Source organism: Agelaius tricolor, unplaced genomic scaffold (genome assembly GCF_023055355.1).
Source record: "Agelaius tricolor isolate 1412-34295 unplaced genomic scaffold, bAgeTri1.0.p SCAF_2, whole genome shotgun sequence".
NCBI classification, from domain to species: Eukaryota; Metazoa; Chordata; class Aves; order Passeriformes; family Icteridae; genus Agelaius; species Agelaius tricolor.
The window spans coordinates 37,270,001-37,293,120 of record NW_027269262.1 but is presented as its reverse complement, the minus strand read 5'-3'; the positions used below and the strand labels follow the sequence as shown (position 1 = coordinate 37,293,120).

The 23,120-nt window shown below is 36.9% G+C and overlaps 1 protein-coding gene across 1 annotated transcript in view; it reads left to right on the top strand.

The window, feature by feature from the left end:
• The window catches only part of ZNF407 (zinc finger protein 407), a 334,816-nt gene that overhangs the window by 114,526 nt on the left and 197,170 nt on the right, over window positions 1-23,120 (top strand). Inside the window, exon 4 of the mRNA XM_071456320.1 lies at window positions 16,720-16,794. Coding sequence (XP_071312421.1) covers window positions 16,720-16,794 — 75 coding nt within the window. The remainder of the gene's footprint in view (window positions 1-16,719; window positions 16,795-23,120) is intronic.

Below are 23,120 nucleotides of genomic sequence, written 5' to 3'. Positions count from 1 at the left end.
GACTGCCTGCTAGCCTTTTTTTCCCCTTATCATGGAGTGTATGAAAAACAAGGGCGAGGATGCGTAGGTTGTGTTGGTCCCTTCTCTGTTCATGGTTATGTCCCAGAGGAGGGAAGAGTGAGGTGCTGATGTGTGCCATATCTAAACATCTCCAGCTGAGGGGATCCACAGAAAATAGCATTGAAGGAAAACCAGTTATTTTCAGGCAGAGTCCTTGAGCAGTAAGGTTGGCCCTCCTGCAGGCCAATCTCCTGCAGGTTTCTCCACAGCACAGCTACTGGGGACATAGAAAATCCAGTTAGCTGAATCTTCAGTGTGTCATGGTGTACTGGTCTGCCAGCTTCACCCTTAGGCACAGCAATTGCTACATGTTCTACCAGTCCAGGGGTTAATTTGTGCTGTAGCTAGCATGGTGTTCTTCCTTTCCAGACTGGTGGGATTTATTAGGAAAATAGTAGGCTTGGCTGTGAATCCTTGTGTAAGGACAGTTGTCACTCACACAACTTCATTTATGTCATGTGGTGAAAGAGACGGTGAGTGTGAAGGCTTTTAGGATCCTTTCCAACTCAGCATATTCTGTGATTGTGTGATCAGTGACATTTTTACTAACTCGTACCCATCCTTCCTCCGTAATCCCTGATTAGAGGCAGCAGTATTGGGTAATTACTTTGACTGGCCTTAAAATAAGTAAACATACTCATGATTTTACAACATTACTCATTTTCATCAAGGCTGTTTAAACAAATCTTGAAAAGTAGGATGTGTTTTAGTCTAAGTGATGGTAAATTCTGCATGAGTTGTCAGTAGTGTTAAGATTTGTGAAATTCTCTAATAGGTATTCAAGAAGGTAACTTCAATGCCAAGTAATATCTGTGTTCTGAAATGTTGTGAAAGGATTTTTCATATTTCTGTTTGTAATTGGGACTGCTCAGTTTTGATTTGTAAATTGTGCATATCTTTTTTTGCATTGGTTTTAATTTTGAATAACTGTAACACAACTGTTGAGGGATCCATATTTGGAATGATTTCTTGATTTTTGTAATTGAATTAAGATAAAGGCTAGCAGTTGGTAGGTCTGCATATCATCTTACCCACTTCCCTTCCTGAAAAAAAAAAAAGAAAAAAAATAGAAAAAAATAGAAATCTGGTTATGTCTTCAGGTTTTCTATGCTGTAGCCCTAGTCAGAGTGCTTGTTATGTATTTTGTACTGATATTTCCTAGTGGATTTCCTAAATGGATGTAGGAGTCTAAAACATAATGAGATCTAAATTGAGGAGATAACAGGATACTCTCAGCACCCCATTGAATCCAGTTGGAACTGAGAGGATTTCCTTCAGATGACATATAAAAATGGGATTTCTAGGAGAGTGTTTGGTCAGGGATATTGTAGTCGATGCTAATTTCTTCCACACCTGTTGTCTTTTAACAAATCCTAGAGGAGCTTGCAGTATTGGATTCTTCCACTCTTCTGGCCTTGTGTTGGCAGACAGGGTCAGGTAATGAATACAAAGACTACTTTAGATCTAGTTATACAAAATCTCTCCTTGTGAACCTAGATATGTTGACATTATCAGCAGACACATGTCCATTTTGTATTGCAGGAATGTGCAGGTTCAAAGAGGCAGAAAAGTGTGATAAGAAAACCTGGCATGAACAACCAGATTCCACTGATGCATGAACACAAACACACCAGCTCACAGATGCACAAATATTCTGAGGCTAAAATAAAATAGTTTCTTGGCAGTTCTTATTCACACTTAATTGGCTAATTGCCCAGCCTGACACTGGCACTGGCAGTATTACAGAGGTAATATTTTTTTAAAGGGTGAGTAGTTCCTCAACAATGTCTCTGATATCCTTCATATGGATATCTTTTTCTTTAACAGCAGGCATAGAAGTGTAGCCATTTTTTAGGATTGACATTTATTTCTATTCAGTGCTAGGAAAATATGTACATTGAAATTTTCTTTGTGTGCTTGGAGTAAATAGAGAAGACAGAATATTTACGTTAAGCCAAATAATTTTATATGCCTATTCCTGGTTTTGTAGGATCCTTTAGATGAGAAAAGAGGTCTGGGGACTTTCCAACATGAGCATCCTTATTGTGAAGATTTAAATAGAAATTGCAAGGTGTTTCCCTTTTCCTCATCAATGTTGGAAAGCAGTAGCATGACCAGCTGGTGATGGGTTAAGGGATCAGCTTATAGAAAATTATTGTTCAGGGGGCTGAATAGCTCAGAAGATCAGTAATTGGATACAAATCCCATCACCTCCAGACTGTCTGTTCACATGCAGCTCATCTTTACACTGACCACACCTTGTTACTGTCTCATAAGTTTTTAAAACTTCTCTTTAAAAAAGTTTGGCTCATTTGTATTCTAATGAAAGTCACCATCAGAAATGACAGGTTTGTTGTCACATTGGAAAAAAATCACAATTGAAAGGGCATGGAAAATGAACTTTAAATAACAGTGACTAAAATTAAAATTGGTGGAAAATAGAAGGATATTAACAATTACAGACCAGTGAACTGTAAGTGCTGGGTAAATTGAAGTTATATTTTAGAGTACAATTCTAAAACACAGTCATAAGGCCAAGGCAAACCAGTGTTACAAAGGAAAAGTATTTCCAAATACTTATATGTGTATGCAGGCTACCTGCTTGTAAGATGGGGAGCAAATATAGGTAGTCTGGATAGCTATGCATCCTTTAACAAATTCCTTTATAATAGGATAATAAATGCCTAGCTACTTGTTTTTTTGGAGCATTTTCTTTATGAATTAGTGACTGATAAAAAAGAAGAATGAAACTTTTAAAATTATTAAGTGTGCTATATCACAAAGCATGCAATACACATACCACTGCTGACATACTTTTGGTTTAAAAAAAAAAAAAGAATAAATTTCTCAGCTATTATTATTTAATTACTGGCACCATTTAGGAGATTGTTCTGTTGAAACCTTTAATTGTTCCACTGAGGAAGTTTGTCCATTTCGTAATATCTACCCTGCACTAAGAAAGTAATCCCTTTTTTTTCTAAAAGCAATTTTCTGTTGTTGGATTCTCTGAAGGATGCGATCTGTCTGTCACTGTATTTCACAAGAAGTTCTCTTGAACTTGTGCAGAAGACAAGCACTTTCAGAAACTGTAGTGGTAGAGAAATTTGCATTGTTGATATTTGGGATTGATCATATGTTTTAGGCCCTCATTATGCAAGGTTCTTTGTGTTCTCGTGGCCTCTTTAATGTTTCAGGACTGTCTGGGTGGTGCTCAGCTTTCAGCAGAATAGAAATCTTTGTTGCATCATTATTTTCTTCTATCTCTTCAACTGCAGTTTAGGTGAAACTTGGAAAGCACTCATAAAGAAGGGCATGTGTAAATTCTCTGAAATGCAGCAGACATAACCTGTGCTCAGCAACACGTTTTTAAGTTTCCATTTCTTGTAGAAGTCTTATGGGAAGCACAGTGTGTCTGCGGCACTGTCCCTTGTCAAGAGGAGCTCTATTGCACTGTAACATATTAGAGATTTTCTACTCTTGCTAGGTCAGTGGTCTCAAAAATATTTTTTCAAAAACTCCTCGATAAATTTTAAAACATTTCAATAAAAGAAATAAAACTCCAGTTTCTTTTTGGAGGATCCTGGGAGCTGGCAACTGCTAGAAATCATACTGTCTGTACAAAAAAAGACAGTTTGCTTTTTATTTTTAGGTGGAATTTTTAAGTGAAACTAAATGAAGTTTAATGGCTTATAACATTGCATGAATTTGTCAAAACTGATCAGCTGGATTGCTACACAATGAATACTGAAAATGTTCTGGTTTTTAGGCTTATAATAGCCTACAGCCATTCAAAAGTCAAAATGTTATTTGATGATTTCAGAATGTTAATGAAATTATTATTAATAGCACATATATTAATCTTAATGATATATGTAAATATGGGCAAATGTAAAGCTCTGTTGACACCAAAATAATTATTCTGCTGCTGAAAGTAAACCTGGGGTTAAATTTCAGTGATCAAGCATAAAATAGTTTGCTCTAAATGCATCAATAAAAGAATTTCTGATGAAGTTTAAAACTGTATACAGGCTTAGGAGATTCAGAATGTTTGTTAGTACAAAAAAAAATTGAAAAGGAAAGGATGATTCTATTTGCTTTTAAATTAGCAGAAAATAGTTACAGACTGTTCAGATTAAGAAAAAAAGATGTAAAAGGCTATTCTTTGTTCTTATCTGGATTTCAGAAAATATCATATCTAATCAATGTTTAAGTGTGGGGGTTTTTAGGTGAGAGGGAAGTAACATGTATCACTCTCCACTGTGAATTCATTTGCTTAATAATTTGATTTGACTGGCTTAACTTTTGTTTCTGTGCTTTTTGCTCATTTAAGTTGAAATGGTCCTTTTGCAATATACATATGTAATTATTTTTCCTCCTCTTTGGTGGTGTTAATCAAGCTGTAATATGGTTTTCATGCTTGCTTTGTTTTTTAGGAAGGCAACAGGGTTATGTTCAAGGAACGTAGAGATTTCTTGTCTGTAGTTATATGCAATAAACAGCATGATACATTTATTATTGTAATATCTATCTTTGAAAAGCTAAATGTTGGTAGCAGGATATGATCTCTCTACATTGCAATGTGAAAAGAAAGGGAGTGAGCTTGGTTGTAAGGGAGAATTTCGTGGCATTTTACCTGTTGAGGGCCCTGTAGAGCCAGAAGTCTAGTGACTGGCCTTAGTGACAGGCAGTAGCAGCCATGGTGTCACTGTGTATTATCACCTCATGCTAGCTGGAAGCACTCCCTGAAGCCGATCTAGGTTGTATAGTCCTAGATGAGGTCTTCATGGGTGCTGACCATAAAAAGTTCATCAAAGTAATGAGGCGAGGCGAGAGCTTGGCGCTCATGGGCAGAGCTCAGCACCAAGGAGTGTGAACCGGCTCCAGCTGTGACAATAAAACAGCAGGTGGCTGCTGTCATTAGGGGTGGCAGATGAGGCAGGGGACTAACATTCAGCCCACAAAACTCTCATTTGTTAGCCATCGCCACTGTACCATGCAAAATAGCTTCCATCTCAGTCAATTTTACTTTGCAAAATATTACGCAGTCGCCATAAGAAAATTAGAGCCTTGGGTTTACAGGTTCCTTGGATCTTATAATCAGAAAACTCAGAGCTCTTAGGTTATGTGGAAAATTGGACTTTTTTCTCCCTTGAACAGTTTGAGGGTCTTTACAGTAATTTTATAATAGGTTGTTTCCACCCCAGCATGTGTTTATCAGTTAATATTTTGGACTATTTTGTTTGTTAGTCCTTTATAAAATCAATTCCATCCATCCATTCAGCTATGTGTTGTACATAACATTGCCTGCTATTCAGTGTTATAAAAGTTGCACACTGATCAGACTATTTCTGTCTCTATGTCTGTTCAGGTACAGATATTTCATGTAGTAAATAATAGGGTTTTTTTGAGAGGAGTCCTGCTAATCTGAGAAATTATAAAGAAACAGAGCAATCCTTTAATTTGTTGGATTTTTTTTTTGTTTGCTTATTTCTATTAATATAATAATTCTTTGACATTAATATAAAATGTCAAAGAAATTTGTATGTATTTAATCTCTGCAGAATGTTTTTAAGCTACCTAAAATTTGAGGCCTTTCTCAGCTGCAAACTGTCCTGGTGCAGCTCATCCCTGCAGCAAAGTTTGTGGGTGTCAGGGGTTAAACAGTGGGGAGTGTGTTGGCTCCTAGTTACAAAGCTATGCAGAGAATTGCATGTTGGTGGTTCCATGGCTGTAAGTGACCTCCAGGAAATACAGAGAATTCATATTTGAATGCTCATTTGGACATGTATCAGTTGTGAACATGTTAAATTCTAGTGCTCTAACAGAAACCCATTCATGGAAATCAAAATGTGACACAATACTGAATAAACTGGAGTACCATGGCGTGCGTTGGTACCTGTGCCACCTGTGCTGTCGGTTCCCCTCCTACGGAAATGGACCTGTGGAATCCCATAATTTTATGCTGGCACTTGACATGAGGCTTTATGGGGCTGTGGTTGCAATGATAGCATGGATTAGGAAGGAAAACCCCTTTAACTGAAACTTCATTTCAGGAAGATACTCAAAAAATATTTTTTTTAGACATGGTTAATTTTCTTTATAGGACCAGGCTGTCCCTTTGTATATAAAACTGAAGTTCTGTAATTTTTCCTGTTAGCAATATACATTCCTTTTATTGCATCTTTTTGGATAGTTTGTAAATTCTTCTTTTCTTTTAGATAGCATACCTTTTGTTTGAAAATATATTGATTTCTCCTTCACTTCTTTGTTCATAGGTATGCTCAGCATGTGTGTGTAGGTTTTTCCAGGCTCTTAAGATCAAAGATGTTTTTTTTTCTCAGTTTCATTGGGTACCTATGTAGTTCCTACAACTCTCATGTTTGATTTGTGGCCAGAAATGGTCAGAGTTAATCTCAGATGCTGGCTGGAATTGGAGCAATCTTTGCCAGAGAACATCTTCTGCTGTGTCACAGATATCAACTTTATGACTGTACTGATTTGTCTGATCTATATTCTTGTGGTTTTTCCAGACTGGTGACAGTCTTCATACCAAGAGCATGCAAGATCCTTACCAGACTGCACAAATGTGGGCTGATTCTGGGTGTATGTGTTTGTGTGTGTGTGTAAAATATCCATCTAAATTCAGTGGGTTTTTTTTTGTCTTTATTGCTTTAGTAACTTATATTTCAGGTGAGTACTCCTAATCCCTTCAGTCCTGGCTTTGGACTTCTGAAGTGACTCCTGCTGGCCATCACAGGAAAACCTGAGAAGCACCAGACTGTGGTTGGCAGCTTCAGTGATTCCCCTGCTAAGTATGTGACTGAAGTGATGAGAGGTGTTAGCATTTTTTTACGGGATAAGTGGAGTAACACCACTGCTACAGCTGTAGTTCTTACTTGGATAGACTTCTGTGCTGCTCTTCATATCATCTGCATCCTCTATGATCAGTGCCATAATTTGAGAGAGTTTTTTAGGTCTGTAATACTTGGACAGTGCATAACAGTCTATCTGGTCTGTATATCATGATTTGCACTGAGAGACACTGTTACTTCCTTCAGTCAGCCTCCTTCTTCAGAGGTAGGAGGACGTTGTTGCAACACTCCACTTTTGGGAAGAGCTGGGCATGGCTGTAATGGGAATATCTGGAGAGACTGAGATGCCAGTTGAAAATGAAGGCTCGGAGCTTTTACTTATGCTCAGGTGCTAACAAAGATGTCTTCCAACAAAGAAAAATCAAACATTAATCAGACATGCTTGTCAGGAGTTAGGTTGGCCTGATGACACAGTGTTAGGTGGTTCTTAGTCCCTGAGGTAGCAATGGCCAAGCCCAAGAGCCCTTGGACAAGGAAAGATGGAACGAACCATCCTTGTGCTTTAAGCTTATTAATGGGGATACAGGTATGAGATGCATTTTTTGTGGGTTGAAACCGATCTGATCCACATGATAGCCTTTTGATTTCTTTGGCTGGAGCCAGTCAGTTCTGATTCCACCAGCCTTTTGTTAAAGGTTCATGCATGTGGACGGTACTACTGATGGTTACAGATTAGGTCTTGCTGTCATAGATTTACTATTTTTATGCAGCTACTTTGGCAAAAAGATATTCTGAAGTATTTTGCTTTCTACCTGCAGTCAAACAGTCTTGTGGAATGCCTGGATGTAAGGCAAAAAGGATGTGTTTTACAGCTGAGTTTAAGTCTCGGGAATAAACAAATCAACCAGCACTTGCTTTTCTATGTCAGGCAAAGACCTAGGGCAACATTCTCACTACTCTCACAGATCAAGCAGACTGCAGAGTCTTCGCTCCAGCCACCATCTATCACCAGCAGCATTTCAAATTGTGGGGAAATTGTCAATAAAAATTGTGTGTGTCTTCTGATTGTGTATGACTTCTGAGCAGTTCAGTCATCAGATGGTGACCAATTTATTCATCTCATTCCTTTCTTGGTACCTCTCAACTTTTCAAAAGACCACAGGCACTGTAGCTGCAGAATTGACTGAGTTATGTATGTGGCACTGCTACTGCAGGCCCTATGTGTTTTCTAGTCGACAAATCAACTATCTTTAGATTTGTTTTGATTTCCTTTAAAGACAGGCAGCAGTAGATTCTTTTGATGAGGAGAATTTCATTCTCAAGATAGCCCTTCCTCTAGAAGCTCTGCATAAACCTGGTAATTCAGTCTGCTGTGTGATTTCTGAGCCATCAGGAAGAAGCTACATCAATTGTGACTTTTTATTTAGGAATAGCAAGATATTAAATATATTTGTTTGGCTCTATCAATTCTATTTTTAACTAGAAAGTCATTGGAACATCCTTATTTTGAGATAGTCTGTTTCTTGCACTTTCAAAAGGCACAGACTTTGCTGGTTGGGATCACGAGGGAGCTCTTTACAAACTGTCTGCAGAAAGTCCAGTATTTCAAAATTCCTCTCAGGGCAGCTAGAGATGTGGTTCACCTGACCCACCCAAAAGATTGAATCTACTTTGGACAATTTCTGCCTTCAAATATTAGCCTGTTTATCCTGCTGTTTCTTTCCAGATGCTAAATTATGATATGCAGAACTGATGCCTAGTGCATCAAATTCTTTATCTGGAGTCCTGAGCATGCTAGGAAATGGACTCAGTCATGAGCAGGAAGATAAGCCAGTACTGAAGAAAGTGGAAAGAATGGATAAGGGAGGAATCAGAGTTATAAGAATGTTGGATATACAAATCATGAAAAAGGAAAAGACATAAACTGTGTCTTGGTGGCAAGGTTGCTGAAGCACTATTCTGGATCACAATGCTTACAGATGTAAGTGTTCATTTATGTTTAAAGCATTTCTGCAGCTTCATGTAGCATGGCAAGTGTGTTTTCTGGTGATATCCTGGTTTTAGATGTGTGCATTAATCTCTTTAATGCAAGGCACTCCCAACACCAAACCTAAGGTTGCATTTCAGACTATAGGAAAAGAGGTTCTGCATTTCTGCATTCTGGTAGACTTGAGAGGTTGATAGCAGTGCTAGGTGCTAGAGAAAGCACATTGTGATTCTGTCTTTTTCTTCTTCTTCTTTTTTTTTTTTTTTTTTTTTTAGTGCTTTGTGCAGCTGTTAGATTACCAAACACCTGTTAGAGGTGACAGTTACAGATGCTCAATAACCAATGAAAATTAATAGAACATGTGATTCTTTTAGCTTAGAAGTGATTTGGTAAGATGTGTTTAGAAATCTAATTACGTACTGCTGCTGTCTACCATTATCACTTAACATTCATTAACTTCTCTGAATATTGAAACAAACATTTCTTGTAGTGGTACTAATTTTCTCATATATTTGTAAGGTGATTTTCTGACAGAGGGAACACCCAACTTTAACAGTTTTGCCACCGTTTAGCTATTTTAAGTTTACTCCTCAAGCAAATAAAAGCAGAATGTCATTTGTTTACTTACATTTAACACTTGTTATTGTGTCTTCAAATATAAAAGTTCACAGTTCCACTCTTAAATTTCTACTCACTTTTGTGTTAATAATTTTCACTGGCTGGACATGGCTTATTCCTCCAGCTGTCATTGAAGAGTACTTTTGGATTTAAAAGAAAACACTTCTACGCAATACCTTCAAACCAAAAAAAGTTCAGAATGGATCCTGAGCTAACTTGCAGGAAACCTTTTTGATTTCAGTTACAAAATAAGTAACTTAAGGTGAGGCACATAGGTAAGTGAGCTCCCTCATGGGGGAGGAAATGATACAAATACTGCCAGTGAATTCCTTTTTTTTGCCTCAATTACATACTAAATTTCTGTCCTGGATGGTTTATATTATAACGTATATCTCTTAAAAGTGGGATGTTGAGAAAACTCAACAAGACAAGCTTGAGTGGAATAGTAGACGATGTTTTCTGTTTTATTTAGTTTGCTCTTTGTACCCAGGTCTCTTCTGCTATAATATGTAAGAGGAGATAATTGTGCCAGTTGCTACTACTTTATGGCCATGGGGCTAATAATTCTTTGCCATCTTGAGAATAGCAGATTGGTGGCAGAGAGCAACAAGAATATGTTGAGGGATGTCTCTCTCTTCTGGTTGATAGATGCAGGAATATGCAGGAGCAACACAGTCGATTGATTGATTGATAGCGCGCAACTCATCCATAATGATCTGTCTGATACAGCAGTAAATTATTCTTGAGATTGATGCAGGTCATTGAACAGCACATTGACAATCCTGTTGTCTGTCATCCTGTTCAAAGCAAGGCAGGAACAGTAGCTGCTGTGATACTCAAGTCTACCATGGGTGCTAGCTGTGTGCAGGTGTTCTGATAATACAAGTTGTTATCTTTATTTTTTGGGCAGCTGGGCTTCATTGCTAGCTTGTTACAAGTAACAGTAAAAAAGAGATGAGGTATTTTTAGAAGAAAAGGTTGTACTCATTGCATTGATGATTTCATAGTAACATAAAAAACACTTGAAAATGTTGGGTTTTAAACTTCAGTAGCAAAACTTCTCCATGGAAAATAAGCTAATAAATAATTAAGAAACATACCTGGTTGTTGCATGGAAAATAGTAAACCCCCCTGCCACCCCAAACCCAAACAACACCCTAAAAGCCACCCAAAACTGAAGCAATAAAGGCTGATAGTTCTCAGAAATTGAAAAGTTATGTTGGTCTTTATGTTCCCTGAATTACCATGATATCTTCCTATGGTAATCTGTGTTCTTGTCTTGTTAGTGATGGCAACGTTGTCTTCATTTACCTCTTTTGGTTTCTCTTTTCAAGAGGAAAAGTTTGAATTTTCCATTCTTCCAGGTTACACACACCTGAAGATGTGGATGGATGGACGTGTGTTGCTTCTCAGTTTAATTACTGGTGTTGGTGAGGGTGGAGCATAGAGCAGCCATATCCTCCTTTGACACATGGGGTCAGCAGGGAGTAGAAGGCAGCGTGTCCCTGCGCTCTCAGCACCGCAGACTGCGGGATGACTTGTTAACCTTTTAGAACGTTATAGATTTTTTTTTTTAGCTTACAAGAATAACCATCTCCTTTATTTGGAAGTAATAAGACCTGCTTTATTTGGCTAGTAAATGAGTCTGGAGAAAGCTTCATCTTTCTTGTGCAGGGTTCTAGGACTTGACGTCCTGTCATAGAGGGCATGAAGTTTTTCAGATGTGTGGATGTTTTCTACATTAGACTTCGCCCTGCCAGATATTTACTTGAACCTGACATCTTGTCACAAAGGGCATGAAGCCTTTCAGACTACAGGATATCTTCCACACCAGACTCTGCTCTGCCAGATACTTTCTTTTAAATTGAGTCCCTTGCGCGCAGTCATGCAAGAGAGTTATCAGAGCCCCAGTCTGGACCCTTCAGAATCAGCAAACATCCAAAAATGATGGACTTGAAGAAATTCTCAGGAATTTAGACTTTTGATGCATGGAAAGAAAAGCTTACTTGTTCATGGAAAACCATTGCTTTCTGGACAGTTCTGCATCTGCCTCTGTGCTCTTATTCCTGAAGTTAACCTGCTGAATAAATCCTGGTAGAGACATGAGATTTGGGTAGCAACTTTTTTATATAATGTGGAGAATTTGAAAACTTGAAAATTTTAGTTCAAGTACTCTTTAAATACTATTCGACTAAGTGCTGATTTGAATATGAGAAGTTCTACTTTTATGGGTACAACATGCCCAACTCAAGTGCATGCAAAAATCTGTAATTGCATATACAAGTTTCATTGAACGTTCTGAAATCTATGCACGTCCTGGTATTTCTTGAGAAAATGCACTTTTTCTCTCTCCTACTGGTTGTTACCCCTGTTGGCATGACTCCATGTGAACCACACATTCAACTACAAACAATTAGGGTTTCCAGGGTTTTTTGAGACACAGTAAGAACAAGAATGCTTCGTTAAGGTGGTAAGAACCATAGATTCCACATCGTTGTTTACTTGCCTGAACATATCCCAGTCCCCCTTCTTGGCATCATCTGTGAAGCTTGCCTCGATTTTCCGGTTTCTTGCCTCATGTGGAGATACAAGGACAGAAATTGAAGGACAGATCATAGAAAACAAAACCTGATGTGAACAGGATAATATATTATTTCATTGTATTTTCTGATGATGTATAAAAGTTTGAGATCCTATTTCTTATTATTCCTTGATGGTGTCAGATATCCCAGCGATTCATCCAAAATGGTAAAACATTCTATCCTTTCTATATGCCTGTAACTTATGCTAAAACAAAGCACTAAATTCTTGGATTTGTTTATGTGTTTGATTTTGGTTATTTTAAAGGCTCTCAAGCAGCTTTTTAAAACATCCTATGCACTTGGGTTATGCACTAGCTTACCTGTATTCTCAGAGTTAAATTTGTGTATAAAGAGGTTTTGGACACTCTAAAGGAGATGTAAAGGATATTGAGAATATGAATAAAGGCTAGATATTCATTGTTATTCTCCTGGACTTTTCTGCTGTCATTGAAACTTGTTGTCTGTAAGATAAATTCTCCAAGAGCAATTGCAGAGAGCAATGTATCCACTAAGAAGTCATTTAAAATTGCTCTTCAGCTGCTCGATACCTTGTTTGTGGAGTCCCACAAAAATAAATTCCTGTGCTGGCCCTCCTCAACAGTTATGAGCAGTTAGAAGATGACTGCTCTGTCACCATGGCTTCGAGTGACTTTCTGGTAGAGGTAACATGTAGCTCCTTCCTAAGTCAAGGCACTTGGTAAACACACAGAAAATTACAGGTTTTGTGGCCTTATGGCCTAGAATGCTTGTTTTGGTTTGTGTGTGTGTGTTGTGTGTTTGGTTCTTCTGGGTGGTTTTTTTTAGGCTTTTCACTAACCCAATGATGTACTTATTCAAAGGGAAAGAGCTATTATGGATTCAAAACATAATAAAACTTAGAATCTTTTGCCCTCTCAAAGCAAGATACTTCACAGAGAACAGTTTTCTCCCCACAGAGAAAATAGAAAACAGACAATACATGACAGATTATTCCTATTCCTTGAGTACTGTGATGATAAACATTGTACATGCTGAAAAATTTGTATTACACTAGACTAAAATGTGGAAGTAAAGATTGTCCAATATGTTTCTCTATTCCCAGAATTAGAAGTCCCTTTGTTTCTTTTGTACTTTAAAATGTGCTTTTATCTGAAGACAAATCTATAGAGGCTCCTAAATCAGTTACAGACATTCTGAGAGAGTCCAAATACTGTTTGAAGATTGCCATGGAATATGAATGGTCACGTTCCTAAAAACCACAACTCTTCTAAAAGGAAACCAGAATATTCTGCGAACTTATTTTGGGAAAGGTGCTCATATGATTTAAAGTGATTTTTATTTATAGTTTGTGTGCAAAAAGTTGTCTATAGGGAATGAAGATGCTGTCCTAAAGCACTGTGTAATTTTTCAATTGGTCTTTAATTTATCCTGTAGTTTCAACATAGAGTGTATGACTGAGGATGTTGCTGGTTTTAAAGCCAGAGTAGTTGAAAATCATAAAAAAAGTTAACCCAACACAATGCTACTGCCAGCAAAAGGAATCCTGCCTACTCACCTTGTTCCTCTTTCAGAGGAGGCTTCTCATAGTCTTCCTACCAAATGAAGGGAACTCCCAGTGACCATGGCATGGATGTATAGGCTGCACATCTCTGCCTGTTGAGACCTGACCCACAGTGGAGCAGCTGGGCTGTGACTTCTTGTCTTCATGTGGGTGGAGGACGAATTTGTCCAGATTAGAGTTTGTATAACTGGTTCCAGGCCTCTAGTATGGCCTGGTTTGCACATATTTGAAACAGTAGAGTTGGTTTGATGACAGGCTTTTTCTACTCCCTTTTGATGCACTTCTGAAACTAGTTAGTTTTTAGCATTTGAATGTTTATACTTTCACTAGAATTAAAAACAAGAAATGAGAAGTTTGTCAAAGCCTGAATTGGTGCTTTTCAATTGCTGATGGAAAGATTCCTTTTGATTTGAAGATACATCAGTGCAATATATCTTGAAAGCATTCACTCAGTGAGTACTTTTAGGTGCCAGTCAGACTTCTCTCTTAAGATTAATTTTAAAGGCCAAGGCTAAGTCATGTCTTTTCTAGCAGTAGCTTGGGAGTTACTGATTTACCTCAGCAGAGGTAAATAGCATAGATAAACCCATTATTTTTTTTTTTTTACTACTAAGCCATTAATTACATCAAAACCTAGAGTTACTGAATGTATGGAAAAAAATTTTGTATTTCTTTTATAAAGCCAGCAAACACTGCTACCAACTCTCTGAAAATCACCTGCAAGATTTGGTAAACAAAACAAAATAGTTTTTACTTGTTTCTCTTTGTGGTTTTGTTTGTTTGTTTGTTTGTTTTAATGGGTGGTCCTCAAACTCAGCATCCAAACAAGGTTGTTAAGACTTTGCCTCTTGTTTTAATAATGCCTGTCTCTGTTGATATTTTATCTTGTTCTCAATTTCTTATTAAATTAGCAACTCTGCTTTTATTTTTAAGGTCTGGTTCTGTAAGGTGGGGAGCTGCCCTGAGCTGTGCAGAGTGCTCCAGACTTGCACTGAGGCTTTTGGCACTCCTCAAGTCTGAGGCCTTCGAGCCTTACATGAAAAGCTTAAAATGTTAGCAGGTGCTGAAACCCAAACTGAGTCAGGGTTCATTTTATTTGTGCTGTGTAACAGCAGCAAAATGGTTGCTAGAACATAGATGCAACAGAGAGGAGGCAGAATGTGAGATTAATTGCTTCATGTTATTACCAAGGCCTTTGTCTTTGATTTTGCAGAAAGGTACGTCTGTCTGTACCCCCTGCAGTTGTGTGCTATATGAAATGGTGAGCCTTTGTTTGGCAGCTTTAACTAAACAGGCTCAGAAATCAAAAAGTGCTTCCCTGCAAATATTGTGTAGCTGGTTGGGATCTTTATATTCCATGCAAATAGCAAAATATCCCTTTACCACTCTGATTGCACATTGGCCTTTCACAGTAATTTCACTGAGTTTATTTTTCTTTTAGAGAAGGGGGAAAATGGAAGTTTGTAACAGGAAATGCAGGTATTACTAAATGAAAATAAGTTTGGTACCTTCCACAGCTTGGTGGAAATAGTATTTTTGTTGAAAAGCAAAGGCAGTACATTTTGTATGCCTTATGCTTTTATTGAAATACATTTTTTTATTTTGTTACAATGATTTTCCCTATGTACAGTAATTTTGATGACACTTGCATAGTAATGATGGTAATGGTGTAATAGATTATTCACAGTTGTAATGGTTATGATGCCATAGTAATAAGTTGGGTAGGGAAAAGTATTTAGGATACTTTTTAATGTATTTTTGTAAAAAATAAGGAAATTTATATCATTTAAATAAGACAGTGTTATATTCCTACACCTTAAGGGATGCACAAGAGAGATTATCTGTAATAATGTACAAGTGCCCAAAGAAGATCAGACACAGAAAAGCTAAATTAACATAATTGTAAAGGAAAAGTACTGTGTCTTTGCTTTTGTGGCTCTTATACCCCATAGTGCTGGTGTTTTACAGTCCTTCCATTGTCCATTACTGCAAACACGTCCAGATGAATTCAGCGTTTAATGTTAAAAATCTTATAACATGCCAGTTTGATTTGTAGCCCTTCATATCATGGAATGCTAATTAAAATCATATTTTTGCATATGTCATGCCTTTCATGTACATATGCAAATAGAGTCTATTGCCTTTCAGCTATTAGTAATTAACTTTATGAAGGACAGCTGTAATACATAATTAACAAAAATGTTTGCAAGCCCTTTTCACACTGAAAGTTGCAGCAGTAAAATTTTTGCTTATCGAGAAAACCATTTTAGTTTAAAGCTTCAGTCTGATATCTAAATTGCTAAAGCAGTCACATGACATAATTAAATTGATGTTTTGGTCTTATCAGCAGAAGAATAGTACTTGATAGGCTTCTATCTGTTTCATTACGTATGTCACCAAAATTAAAGTAAATTATCTGTGTTTGGTTTGGTAGAAACATGATGCCAGGTAGTATGTGTTTTGTTGTTGCTGTTGGTGCTTTGAAGAATGTCTTGCCAGTTTGAACAATATTCCTGCTGATAGTGTATTCATGAACATGTGCTTCATGTTTTTCATCCTTCTTTTTCACAAGGCTATAAAATAACTAAGGCTATTAATTTGTTTCTGTGTGTATCTCATTAAATAATTAATACAATGAAGTTTGACTAGGCATAAGCAGTGATTGAAGCATCTTATTTTGCTGGTTCTTTATGTTTCTCATGAAAAACAATGGAACTACCTATTTGAAGAGAGGCTGCAGGATGGGCCCATAAGGCTTAAATAAATTCAAAGGTGTAACTAAAACTATATTACTTTATAACATCAGACAACGTTCTTCAGGTAAAATAGCCTATATTATCAGTATAATGTGTGAAATGTTCTAATTTGCAAAGGAAAGCAGAAACAAGTTTTCCTTTCTTTGACCAGTGATGTATGGTTGGGACTTGTAAGAGAAAAGCCAAGGGACTGCAAAATGAGGGAAACCTGTTGTTAGAGAATGGACTCCCCAGTCTAAGTCACATCCTAGCAGAGGAGGAATTTTTTTTTAGGTTTGCCTTTAATGAAATGTGTTCAAGTGCATGCTCAAAAAAGAAAAAAAAATAATAAAATGATCTTTCTCATTTGCTCTTTGTTTGACAGTGTGGCGTTTGTGATGAAGAAGCATTTGAATACTCATTTGCTGGGCAAACACGGAGTTGGCACCCCCAAAGAAAGGTAAACTGCTTTAAAATTCTTTTTCATTGTATCTTATACAGTATGTGGAGATCTTTTCTAGAATATTTATCTTGCCCACAATGAAGCCATCTGGATTTTTTCCTCAACTCCAAGAGAGATCAGCATCTTTAAGTGCACTTATGTTGTGTGGTGCTTATGACATGTCTGTAGAAAGAAATTCTAAGTAAGAGGTGTAGAATTTGCAGCTTTTGAGGCTTTTTTTGATAGGTGATATTATTTTCTTTAAACTTTCATAGTTGTAAATGTGCCTCTCAGTGCAAAACCAAATGTTTGGGGTTTTTTGGTTTTCTTTTCCTTTTTTGTTCTGTTCTTGCTGGCCTTGATGCTCATAGGTTTATAAAATTACTTTCTAAGAGGTCAAAGCCATAGAGAAATCAAAAAGAAAGTTTCCTCAAGTGTTCTTGGGCAGGAAGAGAGATTTGGCATTTTCACTATTTTTGAAATGAATTAATTTATTTTTTCAATCTGTACATGGCTACTTATTCTCCAACTTTGTTTGCAAGCAGGTTATTTTTTATATGGTTTAAAATATAACTGTGTTTTACAAACTCAATGGCACTGTGTTTGCAGATAAACAGATTTTGCTTCAGATTTATTTGGCACATTGTGGCTTAGCTATTGCTATTTCACTGAATCTTTGGGCCAACTAGAAAATTGATGTGTTTTGGATAGCCAACAGATCTCATATTCTTTTTCAGCCTGGGTAGATGGAGGTGTTCATTGCTGGATACTTGATACTGTTTCAAGTATTACTGCCTTGTAACTCATTCTTTGGGGGTAGGCTTTCATAAATAAAGCGTATTTTCTGGTTTTGATATGAAAAAAGAGGAAAATAAAAGATAGGAGCTGTAGGAGAGCACAGCAAAGCTCTTTCTGAGCCATGTTCATTTCTTGTTAAAGACAATGAAACTGTGGTCAATTAGACCCATTCCTCACAAGTTTGTCATGCTTAAATCATGGAGGGACCTAAGAGTAGGATTTTAAATTTTAACACCCCATATATGCCTTAGTTTGACTAAGCACTGATTTAGGTAGTGCTTTTATTTTTAAGGAGATTTCCTCTACAAAGCACTTAACCAGAATTTCCCTACCATGTGATTATTCAAGAGTTTTGAGATATTCTATTTAATCTAAAATACACAGTGATGCATTGAAAAAACAATTACAGTTTCATCAAAGCAGATATAATAATAAAGTTTATTTTGGTAATCTCTTGTCAAAGCACAACAATTAGAAAAAGTGTTTTGCTCTGGTGGCTTATTTTATAACTGGAAGTATTCAATACCAATGTATTCTTTTATAAGGGGATACTCACTGTACACTCATCATAAATACAACATAGAGATAACTTGCATCACCCTAGTGAATATGTACACAATAAAGGATACATACAATAGATTTCCAAATAGAGTATCTTAGTCTGAGAAGCAAACTTTTAGTGATGATCATCTTGAAATGAATTCCTAAACAAGCAGGATGCTATTAAGTAAATCAGTTGTTGCTGGCTTTTCTTTGAGTGTTTTGTTCTGAAGGCCTCTCAGCTGTGGCTGCTTTCCCCATTTCTTCCTTCAAGGCTTTCTGGCTGGCTGGCCAGCATGGCACGAGGAGGAAGAGGAGGAGGAGGGTGGCAGGTTCACAGGCTCTGGCTGCCCAAGGAGCAGAGGAGCCCTGCTGAGGCCTGCAGCCTCCCTGCCCTGCCTGCTGGCATGGATGGGGAGGCTTTGCCTCCAGCACAGGCAGGTGGAATTGGAAATTACTTCATGCCCTCTTCTTTTGCAATTTCTTCATCCATCTTTGGAGTATTTCTTTTCCACAGAAAATACTTTTTCAGGTGGCACTTCAGCTTAATGTAGAGCAGCATCAAACAGTAGTGGCAGAGCTACAACAACAATATAAATTTCTAGTAGCAGTCCTTCACTGGGGATGGGGGATGTTTAAGCCACGTGAACTACTGCAGTAAATACCAAACCATTGTTGCTTTCCTTTCCACCTTTCCCCTCCTATTATGAGAAAGTTTAATGCCTTTTTATGGCTTAAGGAACCAAAGAAATCCTTCTTCTGCATGTTAAACCATCACTCTGGGCATAAATATATTATAAATTAAGTTACGTAGTTTTCTTACCTATGTAAAACATTAATGCCTTGATTATAATTTTGCAAGCTTGCTATTTTTTAATTTCTCTAGGACAATATAATCTTTATGTTTTGAATTTGATTCTGCCCTCTGATACATTGCATATTATAGCAAATACTAATAGAAGCTAGCTAAATAGGCTGTGACAATTAAATTAATAATGCATTTTATTTGCAAGTGTTTAGTCTTCATGGTTTGACTGATATATGCAAAGATGGTAATTTATTAAAAGTAAATTCATGTAATTGTACTACAGAATTTGATGGACCAAAAAAAGTTGTCAGCATGACTATCATCAAAAACAGAAAATTGAAAAGAAGTTCAAAAGGGTGCTTGAAAAAAACGGTTATAACCCATACACCCCAAGAAATTGAGGCCCTTTATACAAACTTCTTAGAATCAAATTGCTGGTGGTGTGCATAGAGATAGTTCTGAAAGGGAGAGGAAAAATACATTTACAATTTAGTAAGGAGTACTTAACTTATGCACCTTGCTCTCTGTAGCTTTCCATCACTATTGGGTTTTTTATGCACAAAAGGGAGGAGTTATGGAGGCTGTGGAGGTGTTTGCATGGGCAGATACAGAAAACGAGTGTAACTCATAATGAAATTGCTGCTGAAACATCTTTTGTTTGGGTTATTTTCTTCTTTAAAAGACAGAATTGATTTAAGGGGAAAATACTGTGCAGTTGAAAATCGCATAAGTTTTAAAAAAATAAACTTGTGGTAAAATGTCTGCACATTTCAGACACAAAACCCCCTACTGCCTAGTCCATTATGATCATTACAATTTAATAGCTAACTCAAAAGTGGAATGTTTTAACAGAAAAAAATTCCTCTAAGGTATATTTTCTTGTTATTGGAACTCAGTTCCAATATCAGTGATACTGATTTATTGTCAACTTGAATGTGTCTCAAAACTGGCATGTTATCTGCTAAGTCCAAGGCCAGTACATATTTGGTACTTCAGTGTCAGTAATCTTCATGGGACCTATAACTATATCTTATTGGCAGGATAAATCTTTGGCTACACCTTTATTGTATCTAGTAGACATTGTGGTTGGGGACAAGGTGAGTGCATCGGTAATGTTAATGGTGCCAAGTTCTAATTTCTGTTATATCATTACTGTACTTGTAAATTGTGTCAGAACACAGAACAAAGAGATGTTTCACTATTAAGATTTACACATACACACACAAAAAAATATGAGCAAGAAAATAAAAATAAATTCACTAAGTCATTCATCAGTGAAAATAAATTCTGCCACTGTTAAGTACAACTCTGGATTTAGAATTTTTTTATGAAAAATACACATAAATACTCTTTAAAGATTTTTTAGAGACACCATTAGTACTGTAAAATATACGTTTTTTCGTTTATGATACTTTCTTAACTAGAGTTCTATCTGATATATCTGTTTAAAAAATTCATTTACAAAGAAAAAGCCATAGAAAAGCCTTTTTAGTTGCTTAATTACCTCATCTTCCTTATGAATTTTAAATTATGAGTTGCCTCTGAAATAACTTTACATATGAGTAATCCCATTGAATAAAATAGAATCATTCATATATGAATGAATAAAGTTACTGGTAGCAAAAACAGTCACTGAATTGGAGTATCTATTATAAAACAACTCCTGTAAAGGTCATGAAAGTATATATTTAATTTTGGAAGGTTCTGGTATTTTTCATGTGCTTTAAAAATGGGATCATTGTTACAGTGCTCGCAACATCATATGAAGATCATATGATTTTGAAATTATCTTGATTGATTGAAAAAACTGTGTAGTCATTTCAACTTGAGAGCAAGAGCTATAGGTAAATACCTACTACTGAGTAATAGCAACCTAAATATATTTGAGATGCTTTGTCAAATAATTTTGGAATATAACATACTTCTAAAATTTGTGTATTTTTTGCACTTTGAAGTAAAAAGAGGAAGTTCCTAGGTTGCCAGTTGTTTCGTGTGCTTGCATAAGCCCACCTGAATTTTTGAATATTAAATTCTACTAATATGTAAATATCATGAAATAGACAAGACTGTAGGTATATCAGTGGAAGACATTGTTGAGGTCTGAAAGAAAAGTAGCCAGGGAAAATGAACTCAGGGGTTGATGTTCTGTATATTATTGAGAAAACTGTCTTGTAATCAGCTGCTGTGTCCCAGTATTTCCATTTTGAATGTAAAACTAGAAGTATATCAAGTCCATCAGTACAACTCTCTTTTATTTAACTGAACTCTTAATTCTTCTTTTGAAACATTTTTCTTTCTTTGAGTAGAGAAATTTGTGATAGTAATTATTTGATACACCTGTTTTGGGCAATGCTACCCCCTGCAAAGTAAAAAGATCCAGTTTGATGTTACAGGTAATTTTGGGTAAACAAGTGGCAAAAGTCACAAAGTGATGTGCCATACATCCATATGAAAGGAAGTTGTTCCAGTCATACATCCCAGCTTTCTGCTTCCACTGCATAAGTCAACTGTGCAGGCCAAGAGGGTAAGGGTTAGTATGTAATAATTTTGTAAGAACATGCTCATCTTCTGAGGGAATGAGTTCTGTATGTGGCTGTCTCACAGAAGGGTTTCCAGTTAGAAGCACTGGCAGTACACTGGGTCCACTGGACAAGAGGCTACCTGGAATACCAGAGGGGTATTTTGCTGAGTCTTGCCTGCTAGCTTTGTCATCACCTTTTACTGCTTCTTGCAAATGAGTTTGAGTTTTCAACTGAAACCCAACACTACTAAGGTTAACTGGATAGGAATGGAAAGCTTTATTTAATTGATTATTTCCTGCATTTTTCTTTAAAAGAGTCTTGGACAGTTAAATAATCATAGTTTGGAAAAGTGCTAAGGAAAGAAATGTAGCTTTTTCTTGAAATATTTACTGTTTGGAAGTTTGTGATGAGAGGATGTGTTGTGTAAAGGACTCAACTTTAGCAGTGTTCGGGAGCTGAAGTTTTGCTTGAGATGCATGCTCAGCTTTCCATGTTTTGGAGGCTTATCTGACCTTTGGAAGCAGTATTACTCTTTGGTGTTCAGATCTTGTCTGGTGCTATACTATGTCAGAGTGTGGAACAGGTTCCATAGGTACAGGCTCTGCAATCACTTGATGCCTGAGTGTTTTTCTCTGTCTGTAGCTGACCAAGGTACATAAGGAAGCCACCTGTGATTCTTCAGATGCTGGAAGTAGAAGATGTGCTGAAAATTCACAGCTTTCCTCATGGCTTGTTGTGTGTACACACATGCATTTGCTTTGCTACAAAGAAATGAAGACTAGGCAGACATTTATACTTTGGAAGACTGCTATCAAAAAGACAAGTGATGACTTCAGCATCTTTTCTGAAAGAAAAATAACAAGTGAAGGACTGTAAAAGAATTAAGTTATTTTGCTACTACTCATTATTTGTTCTTCTTATCAAATCCTGGCAATATTAGAGTTTAGTTCAGAAGGAAGGACAAACTGAAGTAGGTTTATTTTAATTGCTAGGTATGTGAGATGTTTTGGAAATTTCTGTAGTCAGCAACAGTCTTCCTGGTTGTGAAGGCTTAGCTGCTATGGTTAGAAAATAGAAGGAGAACCCAATGGGATTCATGCTGCTCACAGTGAGCACCTTTGGCTAATTTTAAGCATAATAACAAGATATAAATGATGATCTCATATTCATAAACAATCAAGTACTGTCTAGAGCATAGGTTATTATTTCCATTAGCAAGAGTATGCTAGCATTGTTGCTGTATCTGTGGAAGACAGTGTGGGTAGCTGCTGAAAGCACCAGCTTTATTTCACTATGGTTTGTTTCCCAGGAAAACACGGTTCCTTGTTGCATGCCATCAGCCAAAACATTGTAAGCTGCAAACTGATTCCTCCTCTGATGCAGTCAGCTGAAAGTAAATTGTTCCAGTTGCGTGTCCCAGCTTGCTGCTTCCACTGTGTAAGGCAACTGTGTAGGTCAAGAGGGTAAGGATTAGGATGGCAATATATCTCTAGATCCCTTTTTACCTGCGTGGGACTGGTAGCAAGGAACCTCTCCAGACAACTCTGCAGTCTATGTTACACTTTGAGGGTTGTACGTTGTGACATTTATAGATGTGAAATGTTCCATGTCTTGGGTGGTACCATGAGTTTGATCAGTCTATATAATACAAGACAAATATTTATTGCGAATACTAA